The 26,957-nt window shown below is 30.4% G+C and overlaps 1 protein-coding gene across 3 annotated transcripts in view; it reads right to left on the bottom strand.

Annotated features, from left to right (window-relative positions):
* The window catches only part of LOC130672606 (protein Wnt-7b), a 54,821-nt gene that overhangs the window by 14,126 nt on the left and 13,738 nt on the right, over positions 1–26,957 (bottom strand). For all 3 annotated transcript variants that reach the window (XM_057477238.1, XM_057477239.1, XM_057477237.1), the window contains exon 2: positions 7,966–8,186. In XM_057477238.1, the coding sequence (XP_057333221.1) occupies positions 7,966–8,186 (221 nt within the window). The remainder of the gene's footprint in view (positions 1–7,965; positions 8,187–26,957) is intronic.

Genomic DNA, 26,957 nt, shown 5'->3' with positions numbered 1-26,957 from the left:
TTTGAGTATAAATTTAAAAATTAACTTCTCTTTATTCCTCATCTCTCTTTACCTCGACTACTCATCCGCGAACAAATTAGCGGCAAGATAATTTCGACAGAGACAGATCGCGACATCTGCGATACAATTATCCTGTAGTGAGTAGTAACAGTTATCATGCATCTTATATATTTATATTTATAATCCTCGTACTTTATTTAATTATCACCACTTTCGTACTTATTCCCTCTCTATCCAATAACTAATGGCAATTTTAATAACCTTAAAGTATATAATAAAAAAAATAATAAATAATAAAAAGAAAAAAAAAAGAAATGAACCAACTTATTGATTATTCTATAGTCCGTGAGGACGGGTAGGTGTATCGAAACACCAAGTGTGGGCCAATCCAGTTATTCGACGGATAAGACGCGAAAGGATAAAGCCAAAAAAAAATATAACGAGATTTCCCTACATTGGAATTTTATAAAATTGATAAGCTAAAACATTAACACAAAATGCCAGACACTATCCGCTGGGAGAAAAGAAGAGATGAGAAGAATCAACCGATTCGAGATTCCTGAGCACAAACTAACCGATCGAATCGAGAAATTTTATATCTGTCATCTTAACATATATTATATACGATTCTGATGTCTAAATTAAATTCCCAATTATCATTTTCCAATTCTATTATATCCTATTTCGTTCTATGAATATTTTATCCATATTTTTTAAAATTTAATATAGAAATTAAATTAACTTGGTCCGCAAAGAATTAGACTTAATAGAGAATACAATTATGAAGCAAAAAATTTTTTTTTAATAGATAGAATAGTCGGACTAGGTGGCCCATGCCAAAAATTTATAAAACTTTTTTTTTTTTAGTTATATAATGAAATATATCTGATACTGCTGAATGTTAGAAGAATTTATTCCATTCAATTCTAGCCAATATCGGAAACCAAAAATATGTAGAAAAAATTCATAGTAAAGTTTGACGTCCCGCTCTGTGCCTAAAATGAAAAATGAAAATTTTTGAGTTGTATTTTATAATTTTGATCTAAATGACAACTCTGGTGCCCCTGAAGATTAAAAATAGACATTTGAAAATTCAATTCGCGCCAATATCGTCTCCAAAAAAATATAGAAAAGTTGGACTTGTCGGCTTAAGACAAAAAACAGTATATATTTTTTGAGTCGTGTCATATATAATTTGTATCTAAACAGTATTGCTAATATGCCTGATCAGTAGAGACAAGATTTTCGTCTTGATTTCGAAATGAATGGTTCAAATGTTTGATATTACGGCGAAAATATTGGTCTCATCAGAAAACTTTTTGAACCAAAGTTGTAGGAAATTTAATTAAAAAAAAAAAATGTCTCATCAGATTTTTTCAAACGGCCAATATTTTCACCGTAATTCAAAAATTAAGATTCATAATGAATAATTCAAATTTTGGATAATTATGAAAACTTGAAATTTGAAATTACGGCTTTCTTTTTAGTCCTAAGAAAAAATTATGAGAGACATTTTTTTTATAAAATTAAATTTCCTACAACTTTTACTGGAAAAATTTTTTTATACGACCAATATTTTTTACGTAATATCGAAAATTTCACACTATTATTTATTATTGGTTGATTTTAAATTGGAGCAAAAATCCTGACCCTACTAATCAGTGATCAGAAATAATCATTCCAGCAAAAAAACAAAAAACTTTTGACTGAAAATAAATATTCTTGATTCAAAAAAATTTTTTTGAAAACCTCAACTTTTTCGAATAAAGTAGAAATCTTCTCTGACCAACACAAATTTTCTTTGCTCAAGAAAGTCTTGACTTGGTTCTCGAAAACGTTCGTTTTCAAAAATATTTTCTTGACTCAAGATAAATTTTTTTTCTGTGAGTCTTAAATTTCAAGCAACAAAGTTTTCCACGAAAATACAGAAAAAATATATAGAAAATTCAAACTTGTCGGCTTATCCCAAAAAACAAATTTTTCTTTTTGAATTTTGGATTCTCACCAACGTATTTCCAAACATCATTTCCACAGAATAAATATTTTTACCTTTTATTTAAAAAAAAATAAATCTCGCTTTCAAACGCGAAAATTTTCAACGAAAACTTGCAAATATTTGATTAAAGAATTTTTTATTTTTCACGTCAACGTTCTGTTTACTTAATTAAAAAAAAAAAATTTCTTGAATCGAAAATCCGAGTGACGAACGAGAATTTCAGTTGTTTAAAAAATTTCTTGGTTCAAATAAAAATTTTTTTTCTGTACAGTAACCGATTTGTTCTCATCTGAAAAAAAAATAAAATAATGAAAAAAAGGAACGCAGCTGCACGCGAGTTAATACTTTCTCTGGTTAGTTGGACGTGGACTGTAATTAAATACACGATTCGGCGATTGAATTAATAACGGGCCGGATAATGTTGGGCCTGGTATACAGATATTTACGTAATGGATCTCTTAATTACCTCAATTCATTGGAGTGATTAGACTCACAAGTAGCCGTACATTAAAGAGGTAAATAAGAAATAAAATAAAATAAAATAAAAAGCCGGCAACATTTATTAAGTTAATTTTATTTATTACCTGTTAATCAGAGAATTCAAAGAGGATTTAATTATCCAGCTTAACAAATTTTTATTAACAACTAACATCGTAATTTATTTAATAAACTCCTTGAGGCTAACAAATGATGCCGCGTTCATTTTTAATTTAAATAAAATAAACTACTCAATCAAAGTTAACAAGTCCAATTTATTTTTTTCGTGGGCGATTAATTTATTCAGGAAAAATAAAGTAAATATGTACAAATAAGTACGAAGAGAGATGGACTGAAGATAAACACGAGATGCATTTAGCTCAGGCATGTTGAACGATCCCGTTAATTTCACTAATTAAATTAGCAGCCGTTCATGAACGTTATGTTTTTTTTCTTTCTGCTCCGACATATTAATTTTTGATATTTTTTATTTGTAACAAACTTGCTCGGGTTTTATTTTCTCTTTCATTTTTTTTTTTTTTTTTTTAATAAACTTTCTTTTATAAAAATCTACAACCAATATATACATATATGACAAGATGGACCACCTAAGAGTTATATATTATTTTACCGAAATAACTTTATATTTATTTGATCGGTTTCAAAAATGAAAAATAGGGTATTAAGGCTTTAAAAAAAATTACTATAAAAATACTTTAGAAGTATTACCCACAAGTTCGGTTGCAGTGAATTTTGTATTTATAGATTTAGAGTAGACTGGGGTAAAATCACTGACCAAATAAATTTGTTGAGCGGCTTATATTACTAAAGTTTTATATATAAGAATCACTACATGGAGAAATTTGATTTCAAACATTTTTTAGTCCTTATCTTACTTGACCATTATGCCCCAAATATATATATGCCCCAAATGTATATATTGTACAAAAGCGATGTAAGTCTACACTGTAAAACATCAGGAGTGATTTCAAAGTAAATACGGATTTAATTCAAATCCGAATTTATTTCGCCACTCGGAGTTCCGGAGCTTTAGAAAAAATCGTTCCACACACAGGATGAATAGGAAGTTTTTTCTTTCAGCGGAGTGATTTTGAACAGATGTAAATTTTATTTCAATTCGCATTCATTCCGATCCATATAACAGCAGTACGATAGTGTAAATTCATTCTACCCTTATTGATGTTAAAATTGTGTCCCTTTCAATACTAGCTTCTTACAGTGGACATATATAGAAGAATAATGGGCAAAACGGACCACTCCAAAATTTGGTAAAAACTCTTTTTTGAACCGTCATTCAAGACTCTTATCATCATTCCTTGGAGAAATACAATTCTGAATGTCTCAAATTTTTTATTTATGAATTTGATGTATTGTTGACTATAAAATTGGCAACTGAAATTTTGGTTGAGTTACTTTAAATTTAAGTAAAAAAAAAAGGGTTCGCTGTATTCAAATGCACAAAAATCTATTATTTCCTTAGCGGTCCCGTTTTGCTCGCTCTTCCCCTATATCGTTCAGAACGCCATTTTTTTAAGAGCTTGACATTAAAATGAAATAACTAGAAAATAATGCGGATTTTTGAAAAACTTTATGAATGATAATTTCTGAGAAATAAAATTATCTACAGAAAAGGTCTTATGACATTTTGTGATAAATCTGATAGTTTCGTCGGAAAAGTAATAAGATCTCAAAATTTACTATAAATTTGACTTCGAGCTCAAATAATTTTTGAACAGATGGATTCATCAAAAAATGATTAGAGACTTTTTTTGTAGTGCATTCATTTCCCTATAAAATTAAGTCTGCAAACTTTTTCTACGATGCATCGTTACTTAGTTATAAAAATCAGAAGACGCAAAAAAAATTATTTCCATATTAATGTTAAATTAAGAGCTCTAATTATCACAGGCGTATTTTTATATCTAACTGAAACTTTTGAACCTGTTCCCGAGAAAAAAAAATTTGTTTATTTTTTAAACACCCCAATAGATATAAATATATACTTTTTTTTTGTATCAATTAAAAATATTTTATGATAATCCGATGTAATCCGTTGAGCCTTTCTATACAAAGTCACAATAATTCTCAAGTCCCTTAATACCAACATGACAAACAGCAAGTCTTTAAAGCATATTTATGCAATCGGATTATCTTGTCTTGTCTCTAGATATTTTCGCACTAAAAGTAATACGATCAAAAAAGTGATAAACAAAAATGTAAATAAAAATAAAAATAAACTATCCCGCAAAAGGAGCATGACAAGTGTGTTAAATATCTATCTATATATATATATACATATATTTTGTCGGTCACTTCTGTATACAAGCATAAAAATTGTTGCAGCTACTTGAATCTTTATACATTTAAACTTTAACATCGGTTTTAAAGGTGTTAACACCGTCTAACAGCGTCGTTTCGCTCGTTAATTCAGCCCGTGGGTGTTGCATCTGTGTATCTGTCAGTGTGCCTGTGTGTGTCTATGCCTTATTCAGCATCAGCAAAACTAAACGGTGTATCCAAATGCGGCTTATTTTCAACTTAAATTCAAATTTGATCCCTTAATTTCTGTTAAATTAATTTCTCATTTATCGGTTAATTTTTACCGCTCCCTTTAATCACTCAGAGACGGAAATAACCGAGAATTTAAAAATTTTTTAAAACTATTTTAGATAAATTTGTGGCATAGACGCAGATACAAGTAGATTTTGAAAGTGGCCCATTTACATTCTCGTATAATTTATCATTAACAAGAATGCAGTAGATTTAAAAAGTTAATGATTAATTTCTATTGAATCGTTAAGTTTGTCTTTATCAATAAATATTTTTTACATCGTACAACTATTTAGCGATATTTAAAACCTGTTTTATTATATTTTTAAACTCGAACAACCTCACGAGTTCATCGATTATAAATATTAATTGGACGGTACCGTAAATGTATTGGTATTTGGTATTTTATATTTTTAAAATTTTATTCCGTCGATTAAGTTACGCAGATGCTAATGGATTTTCACTTTTACGGCTTTATTACTGTTATATTTCTATTATTTATAATGATAATAATAATAATTATGATTATCATTTTTATTAAGCTAAAATTGAATAGTATTAAAATTAGTGTTTCAATAAACAAGAGATAACTTTATAAGTATTTAGTTTACGTTAAAATTTATGAGATGTTTTTTTTTAGGAAATTTTATTCTCTATTAATTTATTACAGTACATTTTTATTGTATCTTTGATAGTTTAGAAGAAATTTCAACTCCTAAGTACCGAAAATAAGTTTAATGATAACTTTTTAATCTTTAAATGATAATTGTAGCTAAACTATAAGAGATACGATAAAATTGCATTAAAACTATTTTGTAGATAATTTAATTCTCTATAAATAAGTTCCTATACATTTTTACTCTATCTTTGATATTTAAGTCATAATTTTAATTCCAAGTGCTGATACTGATAGAAGGATTTTATTATTGATAAAAAAATTAATTATTTAGAATTTAATTTTATAAATTATTTAATAAAAAATAAAATATTTTTTAACGTTATACGATTATGTTTTCTAACTAATTAATATTTATTAATTAATAGGTAACTAAATAATTATTAATATTTGAAAATTATTTTGCTGATAAAACTGAATATTTTTGTTTATTTATTTATTTTTTTTCATTAATATGATAGAAGGCTACTTAATTTTTACAATGTCATTGCTCATTTAATTTCACTGGTACAATATATATATATTATTTAGAAAACAAATATGATATATATATATATTTAACAAATTACTAAAATAATAATAAATTATTTTAAATAATCTTGAATATAGCAAATGATAACAAGGATATTTTTTATTTACTTTTAAAGAATTTTTTACTGTTGGCCGAAGCGATCATATCAAAGCTCATAAATTTATTTTACCAGCTAATAATGTACAAAAAAAAAACGTTTTGTCCAGTTACATTTAAATAATTTTGTAGGATCCACTGAAATTTGCGTAACTTTAAACGCTCGAAATTTTATTTCTCATCGATATTTAATTTAAATAATAATTTTAAATGTTTTAATAATAATATAGACTGTACTCTCTATTTATAGTAACCAACAATATTTACCCACGTGGTCCACTAATTTTATGATAATGATAATTTATTTAAATTAACAAATTATTAATACATATATTTAATTTATCTATTCACTTAAATTTTCACTCGCCTAAATAAATATTTATTACTCATCAATAAATATTTATAATGCTAACAAAATTACATGAAATTTAAAATTTTCTAATTATGAATAAATATTTATTAAATAATTACCATAATTACCTAAATAATTTAGCAATCTTATTTAATATAAAATAAAATTCTTCTATCAGTACTCTGTTTAAAGCTGTACGAATTGGGTTCGAATTGAATCGAATCGGATAATTCAAATTTCCGAATTATTAGTAACTTTTCGAAATATTAGTAACTTTTCAAATTACTCGAGTCAAAACAAGAAAATTCTGATAAGCTGTCAAATATACAATTTTAATTTAATGTAGAACTTAATTTTTAAAGTAACCAAAAATAATTATTTCGTAGATTCGTGTCAGAGCTCTATAGTTACCTCTGACAAAAATTCGAATTAATGGAAAAACTATTACACGGAGAAAAATGTTGGCTCGAAACCTAGCAATTTTTATTATGCTGTCGACCAAACTTTAAACAGGAAGTGAAACATCTAAAAAATTATTATGCCGCATCACAATTATTATAATGTATGAAAGTAATTGTTATTAAAGTTTATCGACAAGTCTCTCGTGCGTAGTAAGTATTGTGATACAGCATAATAATTTTTCGTATGAGTACAATAATTTTTTTGATGCTTCACTTCCTGTTTCAAGTTTGGTCGACAGCATAATAAAAATTGCTAGGTCTCGAGCCAACATTTTTCTCCGTGTACAATTTTAAGTCGTTGAGAAGAAAATTTTGGAATTATTCGTAAATTTTTGAATAATTCGAAAACTTTCCAAGTGGCACACTTGCCTTTATGACTTCTATAATAAGATATCAGTTTTAGGCTGTTTTTTGACATATTGATAAAGCACCAATATGTTGACAAAAAGATCAGAAATTTATGTCACCTAAAAAATATCTTCTTAAAAGACTTGACACAAGTGACGACAAAAATGACATTACAAATAGTGGTAAAAATAAGTCATCTAAACGATTTTTTACTTGACATGTCCTTTTTGAGACAGGAAAAACAATACAAATTTTCTCTGTCTCCTAGGACCAACATCCGCATGTCTTATTTATACCAAAAAAGATGACTTTGATACAAAAGAAAATTTGTCTTATCCTTTTAAAAGACATCTTAAAGTTGTCTGTGTGTTGCTTGGGTTACGAATTATTGGAAAGTTCGAATTATTCAATAAGTTCTACTCTTATTTGTATATTTAAAACAATAATAAAACTTACCAACAACAACAACATGGCCAAAAATTCTGTCATTAACAACATGAGTACAATTCCATCTGTGATGACGAAATTGATACCGACACTCACGTAACCCCAGTTCGGCACCTTCTCCAACGGCTGGCATGACATGTGGCATTTTTTTACACTGCTCACGTTGGCTTTTAGCGAGTCCTGGGATGCGACCACACACCGCAGCCCCGACAACTACCGCACCAACTACCCTATAACAAAAATAATTTACCATCATAATAAAATATCAATATCATTAAGTTCTGTGGCATAATTAATTGTCAAAAAAAAAAATAAGTATTAAGTCTTCATAAAGCTCATGATTATCATAATCATGATAAAAATGATAATAATGATGATGGTAGAGCTCATTAGCATTTAAACTCTCTTATTTATTTGAGTTGAATATTTAAAGTCACATAAGGAAGACCTCAACGACGTCTCCCAGGGGTTTTATATCCAATTAGATCGGCGTAGGAGACGTTGTCTTGTCTTTATACTGTCGACTATATGGTGTGATAATGTGTCGGTGATTTCCAATATAAACTTAATAATAATTGCTTAAGATTTTAGCGAGTAGAGAACACGTCAGCGATCATGAGTGGCGGATAATTCGTTTCACGCTGTTATTTCTTCGCCTCATCATCACTGACTACTCTGATGAACACGTTGTAAACCCTCATAAAAGATTATCAACAACGACGCTCGTAGTCGAACACCCTGGAGCCAACTAATATAACCGGCAAAAGAAAATACATATAGATACATATATATGTATATTTTTCACGGCATGATGCCCAATAAATTAAATTTTTTTTACCTTTTAACTGGATGACCTTTGTCAGTACCCGGAAATAGTTTTGTATTTATAATTTAATAAAATAATTATATTATTGCAGATTTTTTTTTTAATTAATTTTTTATTTACACGAAAAAATAAATGAGTTAGAGCTGATTCTTATTTGGGAAGGGAGAGTAGGGATCGGGATCATTAGAGATCTTTAGAGATCACTTTAGGTTTAAAATCATTGACAATCTACCGAAATCATCAGAGATCTTCTGAGATCTAGTACAAATTTTAAATCTACAAATAATCTAAACGTATTTTTCCCGGATTTTTTATATCAGAATTATTATTATATAACGGAAAAAAGTATGCAAAAATTACTGTGTGGAAAGTAACCCGAAACAACTAATGGGATCCGATAGCTTTTACTTTTGACAAAAGTAAAAAATTACTATTCCATAAGTAAAATATGCTATCAAAAATTAAAAATTACTAAGCATTAGTGTCTTTTACTAAGTGTTTGTATCTTTTACTTATGGAATAGTAATTTCTCACTTAACAGGGGTTCACACTTTTCTCTCTATTACACTCAAGTTCACGAACGGTACTATCTTTGTTGCATTTGTATAGTAAATGGAAACTTTGACCGAGTTTTCTCTTCACAGGGGTTATCAGATATTTTCGGCAGAGTTTTTTTCGGAAACAAAATCTTTCAATATTCGTTTGTTTAAGAGAAAAACTCGGCCAAAGTTTCCATTTACTGTACAAGTGCAACAAAGGTAGTACCGTTCGTGGACTTGAGTGTAATAAAGAGAAAAGTGCGAACCCCTGTTAAACAAACGAATATTATGAAACAATTAAAGCGCACTTTGCTAGATTTAGACAGTAATGTATCAAAGTGCGGTCTGTGTTTTGGATTGAGAGATTTTGTTTCCGAAAAAAACCCAGCCGAAAATATCTGATAACCCCTGTTATGCCAAATATAAAAGCCATCGGATTCTCTCTAAACTTGAAATAGTGAATTATCACTTATTCACAGTGTATATTCACTATTAGCCACAGCTAAAAGTCGACCACTTGGAATTAGTGCATATACACTCATTTACCCAGTGATTTTAAAAATTAATTTTTTAATTCTACTGTGTAAAAAGTAAAATTTTCACTATTTATACATAAAATTCACTTTTTTCCAGTTGATTACTGAGTTGATTACTGGGAAAAACAGTGAAAATTTAACTATTTCAAGTTTAGAGAGTTCATTAATAATTTCGGGTTACTTTCCACATAGTAATTATAGCTAAATTTTAAGATCCATTTTTTCCGTGTATTATTTCAAGCGTAGTGAACACGAAAATTTTTTTTTTTTTTGTTAAAAAATGGTGTCTCATTTAACCCTCTCTTTCGTGTTTGTAATAAATTTTTTTCCATCAGAAACTAAAACCGATTGAGTCAGTATATAATTTATCGTTACAGTTAATTTTTTTTCCTCCAATATACAAAATTTAAAAATAATTTAATTTTATTATTATTTAAAAAGTATATATATTATTTATTACTGAAAATGAATAATAAATTATTTCCAACCCTTGTAAAAATTGAAAATAAATAAGTTCTCTGTAAGTCAGTTCTCACTTGGTGACTAGATTCACCAAGAATGTCAAACTAATTTATTACCTGTCTTGCGGAACTCATCATGGCTAACCACACACAGGTCAGAGTTGTCTTGAATAATAATAATAGTAATAATAACAATAATAATAAACTCTGTTATTCAGAGTATAAGAGAGCATAAGTATAAGCCCTGAAAGAATTACTAGACTACCATTCAAACCTGTACAATACTGTAAATAATTTTAAAAATAATCCTGGATTATTCTGTTCTTTTTACAAACGGTTGTCACTAAAATGATTCAAACTATTAAAATTTAAATTCAAGAGTATCCATAACATGACATGACATAAATCCAGGATTATTTTGGGTCTATCAATAACTGCATCCTACCGATCTTGATACCGATTATGATTTCAAGTTCAAACAAAGAATAATATTTCTCTTCTATAAATATCAAATAGTATATCACCGAGTCACAGTCATTCAGTATTTTTTACTAGCAATAAATATACTATACTACTAGGAATTTAATCAGTGCTCAGAACTTTAATTAGTTTAATTTTATCACTAGCTTAATTGGTTAAAGTCACTGTTTGGTTCCGGAAATCCCGGGTCAAAAATAAAACTTGATTCAGGCTCGTTTCACTTTAATTTCTTTTGAAGTTATCGTGAATACGACTTTCCGATAAGATCTCGACTTCTTCGATTTGAATTAAATTTCTGTCAACTTTCAGAGCTTTTTTATCTTAGCTTGAAATTATTCGTCTTCACTTCGAGCACGAGAGTCATTCACATTTCTTCAAACTTGATCGACCTAGTCAAAAGCAAGCAGTATTTTTTAGTGTAAAATGTGTTTTTCGCGTTTCACCATCGTTTTGACTATTTCGACTTATAGGGTAAGAGCACCAGTACCCAGCCCTAAACCAGTAGCCAGCCACCTCATGTTAAATTATATCTATATATATTTTGAACCAATGTTAAAGTATATGACCGGCTGGCTACTGGTTAAGGGTTGGGTACTGGTGCTCTTACCCTAATTGAAGCCGAATAGGTCTAAACCACGTCAATTTCGACTTGATTTAGAATTTTTCGTCTTAAAACGTGACTAAGTAAGCCAGTTATATTTCATATCTCCGTAAAAAAAAAGTCGAGTTTGTCTTGTGAAAAACGGCTCTAAATTTCGACTTGATAAATCAAATTTTATTTTTGAGCTGGGATGGTATCTAAGTTACCAGTGAAATTCACTGACAGCTTTAGTGAAATAAAATTACTGATCGAGTCAGTGAAATTAACTGGCAATACTGACTAACGATTGACTGTTAATGTCAGTGAAATAGGACGGGGATTTTCTTTATTTTTCGGTGGTTCTCCAAGACGGAACCTTAAGTCGCTGAGCAACTGCTCTATCCACTGTGTCATCCCGTGTACACGGAAAGAAAATTATGGGAAGTTTTGCTATGCATTATGGGAATGGTTCCCATAATAGTATGGGAATAGTACCTATACTACTACAGGGATGGTTCCCATATATTATGGGAACCATCCCCATAATAGTATGAGAATAGTTCCCATATCATTATGGGAATGGTTCCCATAATGATATGGGAATGGTTCCCATACCATTATGGGAATGGTTCCTATAATATTATGGGAACCATTCCCATAATGGTATGGGAATCATTCCCATACTATTATGGGAATGGTTCCCATATTGGTATAGGAACTATTCCTATAATATTATGGGAACTATTCCCATAATGTTATGGGAACCATCCCTATAATATCATTAAATTTTTTTTTTTGCACAATAGTGTAGAAATTTCCCAAAATTTGAATTTTCTTGAATGTTTTGTGCTGACAAAAAATTCTTGTTAAAAATTTTAATGTTTTTTTGCCAAGTACGATTTTTTTTTTCAATGTTTGAATTTTTGTATGTATGTTTAATAATATTTCTGTGTATTGTAGAAGTGATTACCGCACTTCTTCAAATTAATTTTTTCATGATAATATGGGAACCATTCCCATAATATTATAGGAATGGTTCCTATAATAGTATGGGAACTATTCCCATAATATTATGGGAATGATTCCCATAATGGTATAGGAACCATTCCAATTGCATTATGGGAATCATTCCCATAATATTATGGGAATCATTCCCATAATATTATGGGAAACATTCCTATAATTATAGGAACCGCTCCCATAATTTATGGTCGTAATTCCTATGATGGTATAGGAAAAAATTTCACAAAATTATGGGAACCGCTGCTAAAATTTTCTTTCCGTGTAATTTAGTTATATTGACATAATTATTTCAGTCAATTAATTATCATTTAACTGATGAACAAACTATTATAATAAATTATAATGATTATAAATAATTTACAAAAATAAATTAATAACCAAAAAATATTTAAGTTAACAGTGAATTATTAATAAATATTTTAATTATAAATTATAAATAGATAATGAATAAATTGGAAATTACATAAATCTTCAATAACATAAACTATTAGAGTGCACAGTTAGTTAGTTTTTATTGAGATAAAAATTAAAGTAATTTTCACTGATTCAATATTAAAGAATTAAGTCACTGAATAAATCAGTTAAATTTTCACTGATTTATTGTTAAAAATAATAATTTACCAGTGAAAAATTAAGTTACTGACAAAATAGTTTATTTTCACTGACTCAGTGTAAAACGCTGATTCATCACCGAAAATTAAAATCACTAATTAAATTAGTTAAATTAAACTAATTAATTTTAAAAACAACTCGTTCACTGGTAACAAAATGAGTCACTGTCTCATTTAGATGAAATTTCACTAATTCACTTTTTTATAGAGTATTACAAAGTAGTCGGCATGAAATGATGAAGGCCTTCTAAAAAATCAGTTCTTGTTTTAATAATAAAAGTGAATTTTTAATGATCATGGACATGAAAAGCTGGAGACAAAGAGACAAGACAAGATTTTTAAAAAAACTCGAAATGATAAATAAAAAGTAATGGGTCGCGTGCGTTTAAATGTGCGTGTATACTAGCAATCACCCTAATGAGCAGTCTGAAGGATCCCAAAGTCAAGAAGTTGTTGCCCAAGACATTGATCATGCAGCGATTTCACGCCAACAGAACCAGTAGTCACGATAAAAAACTTATAATTACAGAGCTTTCGACACTTTGTTCAATAACCCGATGGTAATGATTGTAACGAAAATAACTTGCAAGTTATTCATTTTATATATTTATTATTGTTATTATGATTATTATTATTATTATTGTTGTTGTCGGATAAATTGTATGTTTGGAAAAATGGGATGATGCACTGCCGACGGAATAAAGAATAAGATAAATGATAAAGGCTTGATCCTTTTACAACATGGAATACAACACAACAATAACAGCAGGCATGTGAGTAGTTTCATCATCATTATCATTATCATCGTTGAAGCGATACTACCATGAATCATCATACTTTTATCTAATAATAAATAAGAATAAGATGCACGAGCAATGATAGCATACCGGCTGTTATATTCCTCAACTGAGAGCTTACAAGATATCAGGGCTTAAAAAAATTTCTTCCGGCATTTATAGGCTTCAGTTTTTACTTTTTTACAATAGGGCTTTTAAATATAATTTGAGAAGAGATAGGATCGATGAAAAAGTTTAACTTTTCAAACAATATATATTTATTTGAGTAAATAAAATGACAAATATATCATCGCAAATTTAAAAGTTAAAAAAAAAGTGTGATTGATTTTTGGCAAATATCTCTGTAAATATTGAGTTTTTTGAAAAATTGCAAAATACCTTATTTGTACAGCTTAAAATTCTCTACAGATAACATGTCTTATACTTTTTGAAAAACGAACTATTAAGACATTTTGAGATTAAAAAGTTTAATATTTAAAAAAAAAGTTATCAAAAAAATGCGTGATTGGTTTTTGGCAAATATCTCTGTAAATATTGAGTTTTTTGAAAAATTGCAAGAGATCTTATTTGTAGAGCTTAAAATTTTCTACAAAAAATGTATCTTATATTTTTTTCTAAAACTGAACAGCTATTGAGATATTCGGAGTTTAAAATTCTAATAATTAAATATCTAGAAAATAGTTTTAGATTTACGATTTAAATCCATCATTTTTCTAATTTTTTCGCCTTTAAAAAAAAGTTAAAATCTACGATCTATATATGAACCTAAATATATCATCTGAGATAAATGTAGATCCAAAATCTAAAAAAATCGATCTACGATCTAATCATATACCAGTTCTAAATTATATTTCCCGAATATAGAAATTTCGAGCTTAAAATTGTCTGGCTTCTGGCGCCCATGTGCGGTCGCGGGTCTCCAATAAAATTCGCCCCCCTATCAGCAAAATAAAATATATATCATATATAGTATCCTTCCACAAAGAAGTTCCGAGTAACAAAGGTGTAAAAAAATAAATTTAACAGTAGCCTATCACGAAGCTATTACTTAAATTGAGCACACCCAATAATTTATAACGAATAACGATTTACTAATTTCGAAAAATAACCAAGCAATATATCTATACATATATATAATAAGAACGATGACGTGGATGACAGTAATCAAAGAATCGGTTTCGTGTCTATCGTTTCAAAGAATCTATGACGATCTATACAATTTACCGACTTAAATCACACTTTGTGTTGATCAAAACTATAAATATATACATATATATATCAAGCATATAATTTTATTATCTTTAATACTGATACAGATATTTACCCTCACTTATGATCACTATATAAAAAATATTGCGGAATATCGAGCAAGACAAAACATTATCCAGATAAAAATAGTGACTTAGGTTGTTGCTGAGTATGCTAGCTAGCTTGCAAATAGCTCGCCCATTAGCCTCCGTACGTGGATACCGGTAGATAATTCTATACATTACGCACTTTAATGCTACTCAGCATACCTACACCTATACCTATCACAGCACACACGGTAAAAGCTTCTATTCTGCATCCACGGAGTATAGGGTCGACTATAAATCCGTTTTACCAACTGTACAACGTAGCCTCCAGTTGAATTTGCAATTTTAATATCACTATGTACTATGTACTAGTCAAACCCTGATAGTATTTCTCAACATTGCACATAGCAGGTTATATTTGTTGTTGGACTGCTTCCTATGAGAGATACAAACTTAGGAATGATCAAAGTATTGATCGACAGGATTGATTATTAATTGCGATTGACAGTGCAATAAAATATATAAAGCCTACAGGACAAGTTTCGCTAAAGGGCGTCAAGACTATTTTATTTTATACGTTGATATGTCTTGTCTTTGGCGTGACGGGTGAGTAATAGGACATGCTCCGATCACGAATCACGGAGAGTTGATGAATAATTACTGAATGATAACGTCAACTAGCTACTAGCTGTTGGCTATTTGCTATTGGCTACTGACTACTGGCTACGTGATACCAAGAGATCCATCATTAAATCTCTGTCACATTTATGGTGTGATATGACACTAGTTCTGTAATTGACTTGTCTTGATAAAATTTTCCGTATGTTTTTTATGTCATTAATGTGGAAGAATAAGGAACGGGTATTTAAATAATAAGGTAATGAGAAGAAGAGATTGAAGTAATTTTAAGTTCTCACGTTACCAGGACACCCTGTAGATTATCTCACGTGGCGAGCTGGTGAGTTTCGGCACCGAGCCCGAGATTTGCATTCCAATGCAAATAACTCGCCTCGGGTCGTGCTGTGTAATCGTTGCAATTTTCATGCTTCTCAGAAATTCAACTCAACCTCATCTCTTCCTTCATCACTGCATATCACCAACAAAACACTCATTCTAAATTATTTTTTCATTTACTTGTAATCTACTTTTCTAACGTAAATATATGAGACTATCATTTCAATTATTTTTAGATAATTTTTAGAGAAGACTTTTGTCTACAATAAAAATTTTCAACAAAATCTAAGAAGAATCTTTAAAGCTCTGTAGACTTGGCTACAGGAGCCGAAGGTCAATGCTACCAATTTTCATTTTTTGTAACTTATGATCAATTTTTTGTGATACAAAATAAAACTTAGATCGAAGGTTTGAAAATTAGGCAGGCGAGTAAGGATTTATGAAGGCTGGTAGCCCTCACCTTTGGCTGAGATAGCCAACGAAGAAATGGGTAACAAAATAATCTAATATCTTCCATTTTTTGTTATTGTTTAAAGCGAAAGTAATAATATATTATGTAGCAGGAGATAAAACGACCAGACGAGGGTAAGGTTGGCTAAAGCCGAAGGCGAATGCTGCCAACACACCAAAGTCTGTAATCGTGTTTCACCCCTCTGTATATTATACTTTCAATAATTCGTTGCATTAAAACTTGAGTTTTAATATCTGTAATCATTCGAAATAAGACAATTTCAGACTAATAGCACATGAACAAAGTCTCCATGAACTATCATTTTGATTAATTGCAATAAGTTATGATTATTCTGATAGGATTCGAATGAAATCGGAACTAATTTAACGGGTAGAAACTAAACGTTTTCGTCCGTAGGAAACTAATGGATAATTTTTCAACTCGCTAAATTTTATTGCTAAAATCGGCTAAATAAGCATAAAAATTCGCTGTAGCGGCAATATAGATTAATTCTGGAGTAGTTCAAGCAAAATACTATGTCGATATGTACTATTTTTTCAAGATCTTGACCAAGATTGCTATTAGGGTTGCAAATATTCAAAGATTTTAAATTCTAACCCTAAAATTTTAAATTAAAGTCTTCCTAGAGAGTAAGTTTCCGTCGGAAATTGTCCTAAATTTTCGGCTTTTAATGCTAATGTGTAGAAACTGCGTGAAATTAGACTCGTTTTTTAAATGTGGTGGTAATGACCGACGGCGACTTACTTTCTGGGAAGACTTTATATATTTTCTTTGCTGCAAATTCTTTACAGGGAATAAGGCACCGTCGGTTTTTACTCTCGTTCTTCGAAAACTAGTCTAATCTTACACCATTATTAGTACACATTAACATTAACACCCAAAAATTTACAATTCCCGATTCCCGATGACTTTCACTCTCAAAAGACTTAAGTTCCCTACATAAAATCGAACTGAAATTAGTAGTGGGAACATAAAAATTCTAAATAAACTTTAAAATTTGAGGTTATGTTCCTATCTCCTCTATATTTTAAAAGTAAAAAATCAGATCCCGAGTACAAAAAAAGTACGAATAGAAAAGAACTTAAAAATCCACCTGTCATTTAATTAAAAGTTGCAGTAAAAACATACATATATATTCATTCAAATAAATTAAAACCTTTTATTTTTATTTCTTATCTCCCATTGCATTAAAAAAATGATTGCATAAACTAGTCTACTAATAACAAATAATTTGTCGTAGTAAATTCTCACAATGTATAATTTATAAATTATTTATAAATTACATACAAAATAATTATTGTCAATACTGAGAATATAAAGCTTGAATTGACGGTAATTAATAAATATACGTATTAAATATAAAACAACTCTATTATAATAACATATACCTATAGATAGATAGATATCATTTCATATATATTAGTATCGAAAAAAAAAAATAATCGCAGTGAATTTATTTAATGACAAATAAAGAGAGGTATTGAACTAATTTAAAGGCAATTTAATATCATATAAGTAAGATTATATAAAAATAACTAAATGAATCATGAAATTATTATGATAAATTATTGTGATATAAATTATCAACTTCCTCTCTCTCTCTCTCAACCAATAGTATAATTCTTTGGGTTGATACTTTCAAGTCTTTTATTCACAGGAAATATAACTAATAATCCCCGTCCGTGTATCGTAAACATTGAAATCAGAGAAATGTCTCTGCACCACCAATGCATAAGTAATAAAATTTTAAATTTAATGAGCCCACCGTTGCTGGTATCTGTTGAATAACAAAAACTAATAGGATAAAAAAAAGGCTAAAGAATTAGCCAGAAATAAAAATGAAAAAATTGCTAATAATAATGATAAGGGTAATAAATGTTTTAAAATTACAAGGTATTATCGGGTATCAATATGCAGCCGAGTCTCGTATTGAGATTAAGCTAAATAAAAGGGATATATTATTTATATATATATACGTAGTGTGTGTGTGTTTGTGTCTTATAAATAATTTGAATATATGGACGAAACTTACACGCCTATAGCAGCAGCAATATTATATTCAATAAACGTGTCCATAAATATGAGTATTAGATGAATGACGAAGCGATGGGGTGGTATAATAAGCTGGTGATGCTGTGGGTCAAGTCCGCCTCTTTTTACCTGATGGCCACAAAGCGTTAATATAAGGATGTCACTACGTCCCACGATATCTATCTACATATATATAGATATATATGTTGGAATGGCCACTTAGCCAGTTTTCGAAGCAAAGTCTAATCTATGCGAAGAATTGATATCATGTATGTAATTTAAAGTGGACAGGTCCCGGGATAAAATACTTTTGATCTAGTAGATTTACTACTGTAGATCTACACCGATCTAAAATTTGTAACAGATCTCGGATCACTGATTATTCTGGCAGGTGGTCAATGATTTCAGATCTGTGGTGATGCGATCTCTAAAAATTTCCAATTATCTCGAATCTTCGATGATTTGAGATCAACAGTTATCCCATTTTTTCTGATCTCAACAGATTTCCAAAGATTTCACAATAATTTCAGTGGAGATCTATTTCGATTTACGCAGATCTACGCAGGTTATAAAGATAAATTTTTCTTATTACGAGATCTTCGACGATTTTCGTAAATTCCTACAAATCTTCGTAGATCTGATAGAAGTAATGTAGATCTAATTTTTGAACAAAATCAGATTTCTGTAGATCTACTGCAGATCATCGTAAATCTAAACTATTTTTTCCGGGTTGGTGAGCACATTAAACAAAACTTAATCATCAAAAGTGAGTGTGCCTGTGTGTGGGAAGGGGTAATTATTGAGCCTGAGACTAAAACTGAGATATTCTATATACGAAAATAATAATGATTTATGATAATTATTAAAATTAATGGACCGTGATGATAGTGAGTTGGTATTATAGATGTAGATATAGATCCTTCTCAAAAGAACCCGTCAAAATTAGACAGATATTGGATTATGATTGTGTCAAGTCAAGTGTTAGATGGCTCGTAGATAGAGGCGTGGTGGATGAGCTCATGAATAGACCTCCCATATATCTCGGGACCAAATGGAGAAAAATTTTTTTTTGTTGAGATACTAGAGAGTGTTTTGCAACCGGACTCGGTCGGATCTAGTTTAAGGTGGAACTAAAATTGGATTTGTAAAGATTAAGCTATGGTTAAAACCGGACTATGACTATTGAATTGTGGTTCCCATATTCCGAGGTGATGGTCCTTGGAGATATATAAATGACTCCTATTTGAAAGTAGAAATTAATTATATGAAAGAATGGCAATTAGTTTCAGTTATAGATTTATCAGTTATACGGAAATGTTTTAGTCGATATTGATGTTTTGATTGAGCATATTTTTTATGTGAACATTCTGTGGTGCTTTTTGATGATTCATTGAATCGATTATTCATTACTCATTTTTTTCTGTAATTAGTTTAGAATAGAAAGAATTAAATTCGATTTTTGATCGAATGAATTACAAAAAATCCTATTGGAATTTCCTGTAGTTATAAACTAAAAATTATTTTATAGCTCTTTCATCATCTTTTCCATCATAAGTTTTATCATCGGAAATTGTTGACGTAATAGATATCGCAATTTACACTATCGCTCATTACCAAACAAAATATTTAAATTTTATAAGAATACACGGGTCAAAAATAAAACTTGATTTAGACTCAGTTTACCAAGTCAAAATTTAGAGCCTATTTTCGCAAGACGAACTCGACTTTTTATTACAGACATGTGAAATACGTTGAATTTTCGCTATAGTTTAGACTTAACTGGCTTACTTAGTCACGATTTAAGACGAAAAACTCAAAATTAAGTAGAAATTGACTTGGTTTAGACTTATTCGGCTTCAATTATAAGTCGAAAAGTTCAAAATTATCGTGGAACGCGAAATACACATTTTACACTAAAAAATACTGCTTGCTTTTGACTTATTGGTTGATCAAGTTTAAAGTAAAACGAATGACTGTCGTGCTCGAAGTAAAGACGAACAAGTTCAAACTAAAATGAAAAAAGTTCTATAAGTTGACAAAAATTTAATTTCAGTCAAAAAAGTCAAGATCTTATCGAAAAATCGTCGGCAGATCGATAACTTAAAAAGAAAATAAAGTGAAGCGAGTCTGAATCAAGTTTAATTTTTGACCCGGGAATTGATTTCGAACAATGACAACACTAGTGAGTACCGCGATTTAATTAGAACAGTAATAAACTTGTTTAGTTATAAATTAAAAATAATTTTATAGCTTCCCCTCGTCATCTTCCTCATCGTAAATTATTATCATCCGGCAATTGTTGACGTAATAGATGTCGCAATTTATACTATTGCTCTTTACCAAACAGAATATTTTATTTCAATAATAATAATAACAAACGTTTTTTCGTATAATTGCAAGCTCAACAATCGATAAAATCAATAAAAATCTAAATACGCTGCTAATACTGAGGACCCCGGGTCTTTTAGAGCACACGGGTAACTTTTAAGTTCGAAGCTTATTGAGGTTAACGCAATTCAGCAAAGACCCTTTAGTCCACAAGTTTTGCGAGTACTCGCCGGAACTAAACAACCTCGAAAAATCTCCGTGCCTCAAATGATCCCACTTGGGTTAAAATTAAAAAATTTCTCCTTACGTATGATCCTCAACAAAAAAAAAGTAAAGCATTACTACGTAACCTTTTTCAGCGCAAGTATGTAACTCATCCATAATCTAGTCTCGAACCTGTGACAAAAGTATCTTCTAATATATTCAAAGTACCTGCCATACATTAAATTACTAAAGTACCCCACACCCATAATAACTATAATCAGTATTTTATTATAATTATTAATCCGCTATGATGCTTCCCTGTTTCTAAATCAATAAACTTTAATCCGTCATGATTACACAGAATCTCACTGACAGCCAACTATTACATTTATTCCCAGCCAATCTGAGAGATTCATCAATAAAAACAAACAAAATTTATAAATTATAATACCATAGACATATATTTTAACCGACATAAATAAAAAGCCGTTAAATTTTTAGCCGGTTAAAAAATAGGAAACTCGTGTATCCGCGTAGGCTGGATGGGAAACGAATGATAAAAAATAAACAAAAAGATATCGAAAGGGAGAAAGGCGCCGCCCAATATATCTTAAGGCGCCAGGGTTAAGATTTTCGCCACCTACTCCAGTGTCAGGAGCCCACTGAGATCTTTCTTATGCATCCATCCTCGTTCTCAACCGATCCGAGCAGAGTCCACACAATCTAACTCTATACCTGAGCTCCTGAACTGCTATCCGGAGATGAAAGATCCCAAAGATACTGAAAATACTTAAATAAACACACAGTGAGCTAGCAAACTCAAGAGCTGGGCCTCGTGCTAAAAGCTTATACTTGTAAACCCGAGGTGAAAAATAATAATTTTGATCTTGACACCTGCCGTCTTTTAAACTCGAGGAATATCCAAACAGATTGTCATGTCATAACAAAATCTTTTTTATCCTTGATAAATATATATGTATATATTTACGTTATATCAACATTCATTCAGCCATCGCGGACTTTTAGTCTGCTTAGAAAATTTTTTAATTAACTTATTTAAATTTTTTTTTCATGCCCACTTGGGCGACTACCGGGCGGCGAGAGTTTAAAGAACTTGCAGCTCGTTATCTGAATCTCAAGTGTACTTAAACTCCTTAACTCTTAACTCTTTTAGTAAAAGACCGAGTTTGAGTCTGAGTAGTCCTCGTCCTCATCCATGTCCATGTCCATGGTCATGTATAAAACCACTTGCCCGTTCTTGGATAGTAATATTTATTATTCTTCAAGTCTTTCTCAGTTGAGTCGATTCTTTGATACTTGTTCTTATTTTTAAATCTCTAGTGTAGTGGAGAAGGACAAAGACGAGTCACCTGCATCCTGCATTATAACTGAACTCATCCGTCACGCGTGACTTGGATGTGTCTCGGTTTTATTTCACGCCCTGAGCCAGAATAAATTTTTTATCTCGCGGACTCATCCTGTGACTTGTCGTCGTGACAGGATATATTAATGTTTGATGATGGTAGTAAAGCTTTTGACCAACACATTGTTACTATACATATATATATGCTGTAAATAAGGATTTCTTGTTCTGAGGACCCACGTATCTTCCAATCACACGTCCGAAACGTCAGACTCTTGACCTCTCTCACTATTTTATGCCGGACGCGTTTGCACTCTTTGTTTCTCTCTGTTATAACTAGAGCCAGATTATTTAAAATATATATATAACTCTTTCCTTTTTTCTACTTGCCCGAAGCCTGCCGACTGTTAAACTAAACTGCCAACTGGACAATTACTGACCAGAGCTTTAAAGTGATGTGATGTTAAAATATTTTTTTTATACGCCGAGTTTAACAAGCTGATGGCTATCAGTTGCTAACAAAATTATAAATAAACAACACATAGAGGAAGAATAAAAGTTTTATGTTATGTTATGTACTGAGTTTAACCAACTGATATGTCCTGGAAATTTGCGTGAGTCATTTCGTGTAAGACAACGTGCGTCATAGAATTCAGTACGATGAATAAAAAGATAGTTTCTAGAAAATTATTATTATTCTCAACTACGTTTATTAAGACTTCAATTTTAGGGGTAAGCGAATAGGGTTTGAATTTAATCGATTATTGCTATTCGATTTTAAATTAGAATTTTATAGTTCAAGTTGTTGGAATAATTCGAAATATTAGTAAATTTTTTAACTTTACACAGAATACAAAATTTTTACTCGCCCCAAAAATTTTTTCCATTATGAATATAAAACGAAAATTTTCTTGCGTCAAGAAATTTTTAGGTCTTATGAAAATTTTTGTCTTCAATTCGTAATGCAAAATATTTCTTGCGCCAAGAAATCCTTTTTTTTTGTGTACGTTAGTTTTTGAATTTTTCGATTTGAATTTGAATCTGATTCAAATGTGAAAAATAAAAATTTTACTAGCGTACATGTTTCACGCGCAAGCGCGCGCGTGTCGTTTTTCATATATTTATTTTAATATATATTTTCGTGTCGTTTGCATATGTTTTTTTGCTTTCGACCAATCACTTTACGAATAGTTTGGCTTCACATATATTTCATCTAAATTTTATTATAGGATTATAGGATCTAATTTCAGATTAATTATAAAAAATTTATTACAATTATTTACGAATAATTCAAAAATTCATGACAGCCGAAAATTTATGAACACTCCGAACTTTTCCAATAATTTAAAAGCCCGCGAAACATTCACATTTTTTAAATTAATCCAAAACTTACGAATAATTTAAACACTTCTAATTATAAAATTGAAGTTATTCGCACAAAAAATGAGTACCACATGTATAAAATATTTATATAATTACTAATCAATGGTCCTTAATTACTGAGTCGAATAAAAGAATGTTTTTTCTCTTGAGTTCGAAGTGTTATAAAAAATTTTCCATCTAGTCATTAAGTGGCTGTGACAGATCTACCTGACCTGTATAGATTGAAGCTGAATGAAACCGATCAGAAAAAAACTTTACGAGCGTGAGAGAAGAAATGAAGAAGAGAAGAGCATCAGTGAAAGAAAAAGAGTACGAGTGTGAGTACAAGTTTGAGCATAGCAAGAGCAAGAGGACCGATGATGAAGAACAAGAGGAAGAAAAATTCTCGCTGGCGTCAATGCTGATCTTATCTCATCTTCCCCGCACTCGGTATCCTTTTAATTAGTCCCGGCTAAGTATAAACGTCGCTCTTGGACGATCAGTTAACCGCAAAGTGTTTCACCTGGTGATAAACCTCTACCATATCTCGTAATAACGACGATTTGTTGGGGTTTTGACTTTTTAATACATCTACATATATATATATAAATTGAATGAAGTAAAGACCGATTTTTCTAGAGAATACCGTTCGAATTCTTCTAAGATTCCTTATACGCTATTCGACGGACGAGTATCGATAAATTTGTGGCTTTTAGAGACCCAACGTGTGCCTGTAATTAATTCTGACAAGCGAAATAATAAATAACGCGATTATCGACAGTAAAAACAATAAAATAAAATACAAGTACGTAAGAAAAATGTCATTGAGAGCCTGATGGGCGGGAATGTTACGCGGTATTAATATTTTCTTGCTCCAATTAGTGTAGATGACAAACTCAATAACCGGATCTTTGAAATTAAAAGTTAATTCCTGGTGAACTCGGGTGTATTTTAAAAGTATTACAAGTAGATCTCGTCGTAAACAACTTTGTATATTCAATTGATGGTAATTTATAATTTATTTTTATTTTTGATTGGATTTTTAATTTATTAATTCATTAATGCACGAAATAAGTACGATGTCGGTTATTAAGAAAAATTAATATTAATTGTAGTGATCGGTTTTAATTACTATCTGAGATGAGGATGAAAGATGGTTTCCATGCTGCGTTTTTGCAGATAACCTCAAAATATTTCCACTCCAAGTACTAATAATTTTGTATAGATTATTGTTATTATAATGGCAGGTACTTTGAATATATTAGAAGATACTTTTGTCACAGGTTCGAGACTAGATTATGGATGAGTTACGTACTTGCGCTGGAAAAGGTTACGTATTAATGCTTTACTTTTTTTTGTTGAGGATCATACGTAAGGAGAAATTTTTTAATTTTAACCCAAGTGGGATCATTTGAGGCACGGAGATTTTTCGAGATTGTTTAGCTCCGGCGAGTACTCGCAAAACTTGTGAGCTAAAGGGTCTTTGCTGATTGCGTTAACCTCAATAAGTTTCGAACTTAAAAGTTACTCGTGTGCTCTAAAAGACCCGGAGTCCTCAGTATTACCAGCGTATTTAGATTTTTATAGATTTTATCGATTGTTGAGCTTGCAATTATACGAAAAAACGTTTGTTATTATTGTAATTGAAATAAAATATTCTGTTTGGTAAAGAGCAATAGTGTAAATTGCGACATCTATTACGTCAACAATTGCCGGATGATAATAATTTGCGATGAGAAAGATGACGTGGGGAAGCTATAAAATTATTTTTAATTTATAACCAAACAATTTTATTACTGTTCTGATTACGTGACGCCAATTCATGTAAATCGTGGCACGCACTAGTGTCGTCATTGTTCGAAATCAATAATAATCAAAATTATTTTGGATATTTATCGTATATTTCCAATGGACAATTAACATTTATCAGGAAGCAATGAAATATTTTGAATTATTTAAATAATTATCAGCTGACACAAATCTTGAGATTTTTTTCCAAAGCTCTATTAAATTTGAAAACTCTAATAGGATTTTCTTTAACACATTTAATTAAAAATGAAATTTTTTTTACGAAAAGCCTTTTCTATTCCATTACTCTAAACTAATTCGAATTCTTTTTAAAATTTAAGTATAATTAGGCGTTTCTATGTTTAAAATTTTTTTTTTTTCCATAAATTTCAACCTAATTTCTTGTTATAACAGTAGACATCATAAGAAATTATACAGATGGTACAATATTATTGTCAGCGTAGTGAATTAATTTGAAGAATTGTAAAAGAAAAAAAAGGAATTAGCAAGTAAGAGGAATAAGAAAAAGAGGGTTACATTCTATCCCCCGAGTCCTCCTTTCCTCACTACCCTTTGTATTTAATCAATTTAAATCGCGATGAGACGAGTGAGCGGCTGCGCGGAATACCGCGTATTTTTTTACTCTTTCTTGTTATTTATTCGGACTAACTCAAACTGTCCGGCGGATCTTTTTCAATTGAAACTGGACGTTAAGGGGATTGAGAGAGAAGGATATTCGACGGACTCTGCGCACTTTGAAATATTTTAATGGCGCTTTGTCTCCTGTTCTTTTATTTATCGTCCTTATTCATTTCCGTTGCCCTTTTATCTCTCGCAATCCCTCTTCTATCCATTTGCTGAAGCGCGGCCAGCAACACATTATCAGCATTAGAAGTACATATATTCATTATTTTTAATACCATCACCAGCACCATCACCTTCCACATGACTTAAAACTTTTTTCTCATCCTTTGCTGACCACTGGTTATTTTAATTGGATCCCCAGCCCTTTTTTTCCAACCAAACGTTTCGCAACATTTTTTCACCGCATTCCATCTTCTCTTAAAGTTTAAACTAAAAACTAAATTACCGACGAATCCACTTTTTTCTTCAGACATTTTTTCATCCCACAAATATTTTTCCACCGTGAAGTCTTATGTCCTGGCCTTAAAGATCCTTAAGCAAATATATTAAGAAATAACTGATGCTTGTGTCCGGTATCTGGGTCTTTTGTGCCAACTGCATATTTTCTCACGCGATTTAAAATAAGTGAATATTCGCTGATGATTCATTGAATCGATAATTACTTACTACTTTTTTTTATTGTTAGTTCAGAGTCGAAAGCATGAAA

The sequence above is a fragment of the Microplitis mediator genome, chromosome 8, assembly GCF_029852145.1.
Source record: "Microplitis mediator isolate UGA2020A chromosome 8, iyMicMedi2.1, whole genome shotgun sequence".
Classification (NCBI taxonomy): domain Eukaryota; kingdom Metazoa; phylum Arthropoda; class Insecta; order Hymenoptera; family Braconidae; genus Microplitis; species Microplitis mediator.
The sequence above is the reverse complement of the archived record's forward strand: the minus strand, read 5'-3'. Positions and strand labels throughout refer to the sequence as shown.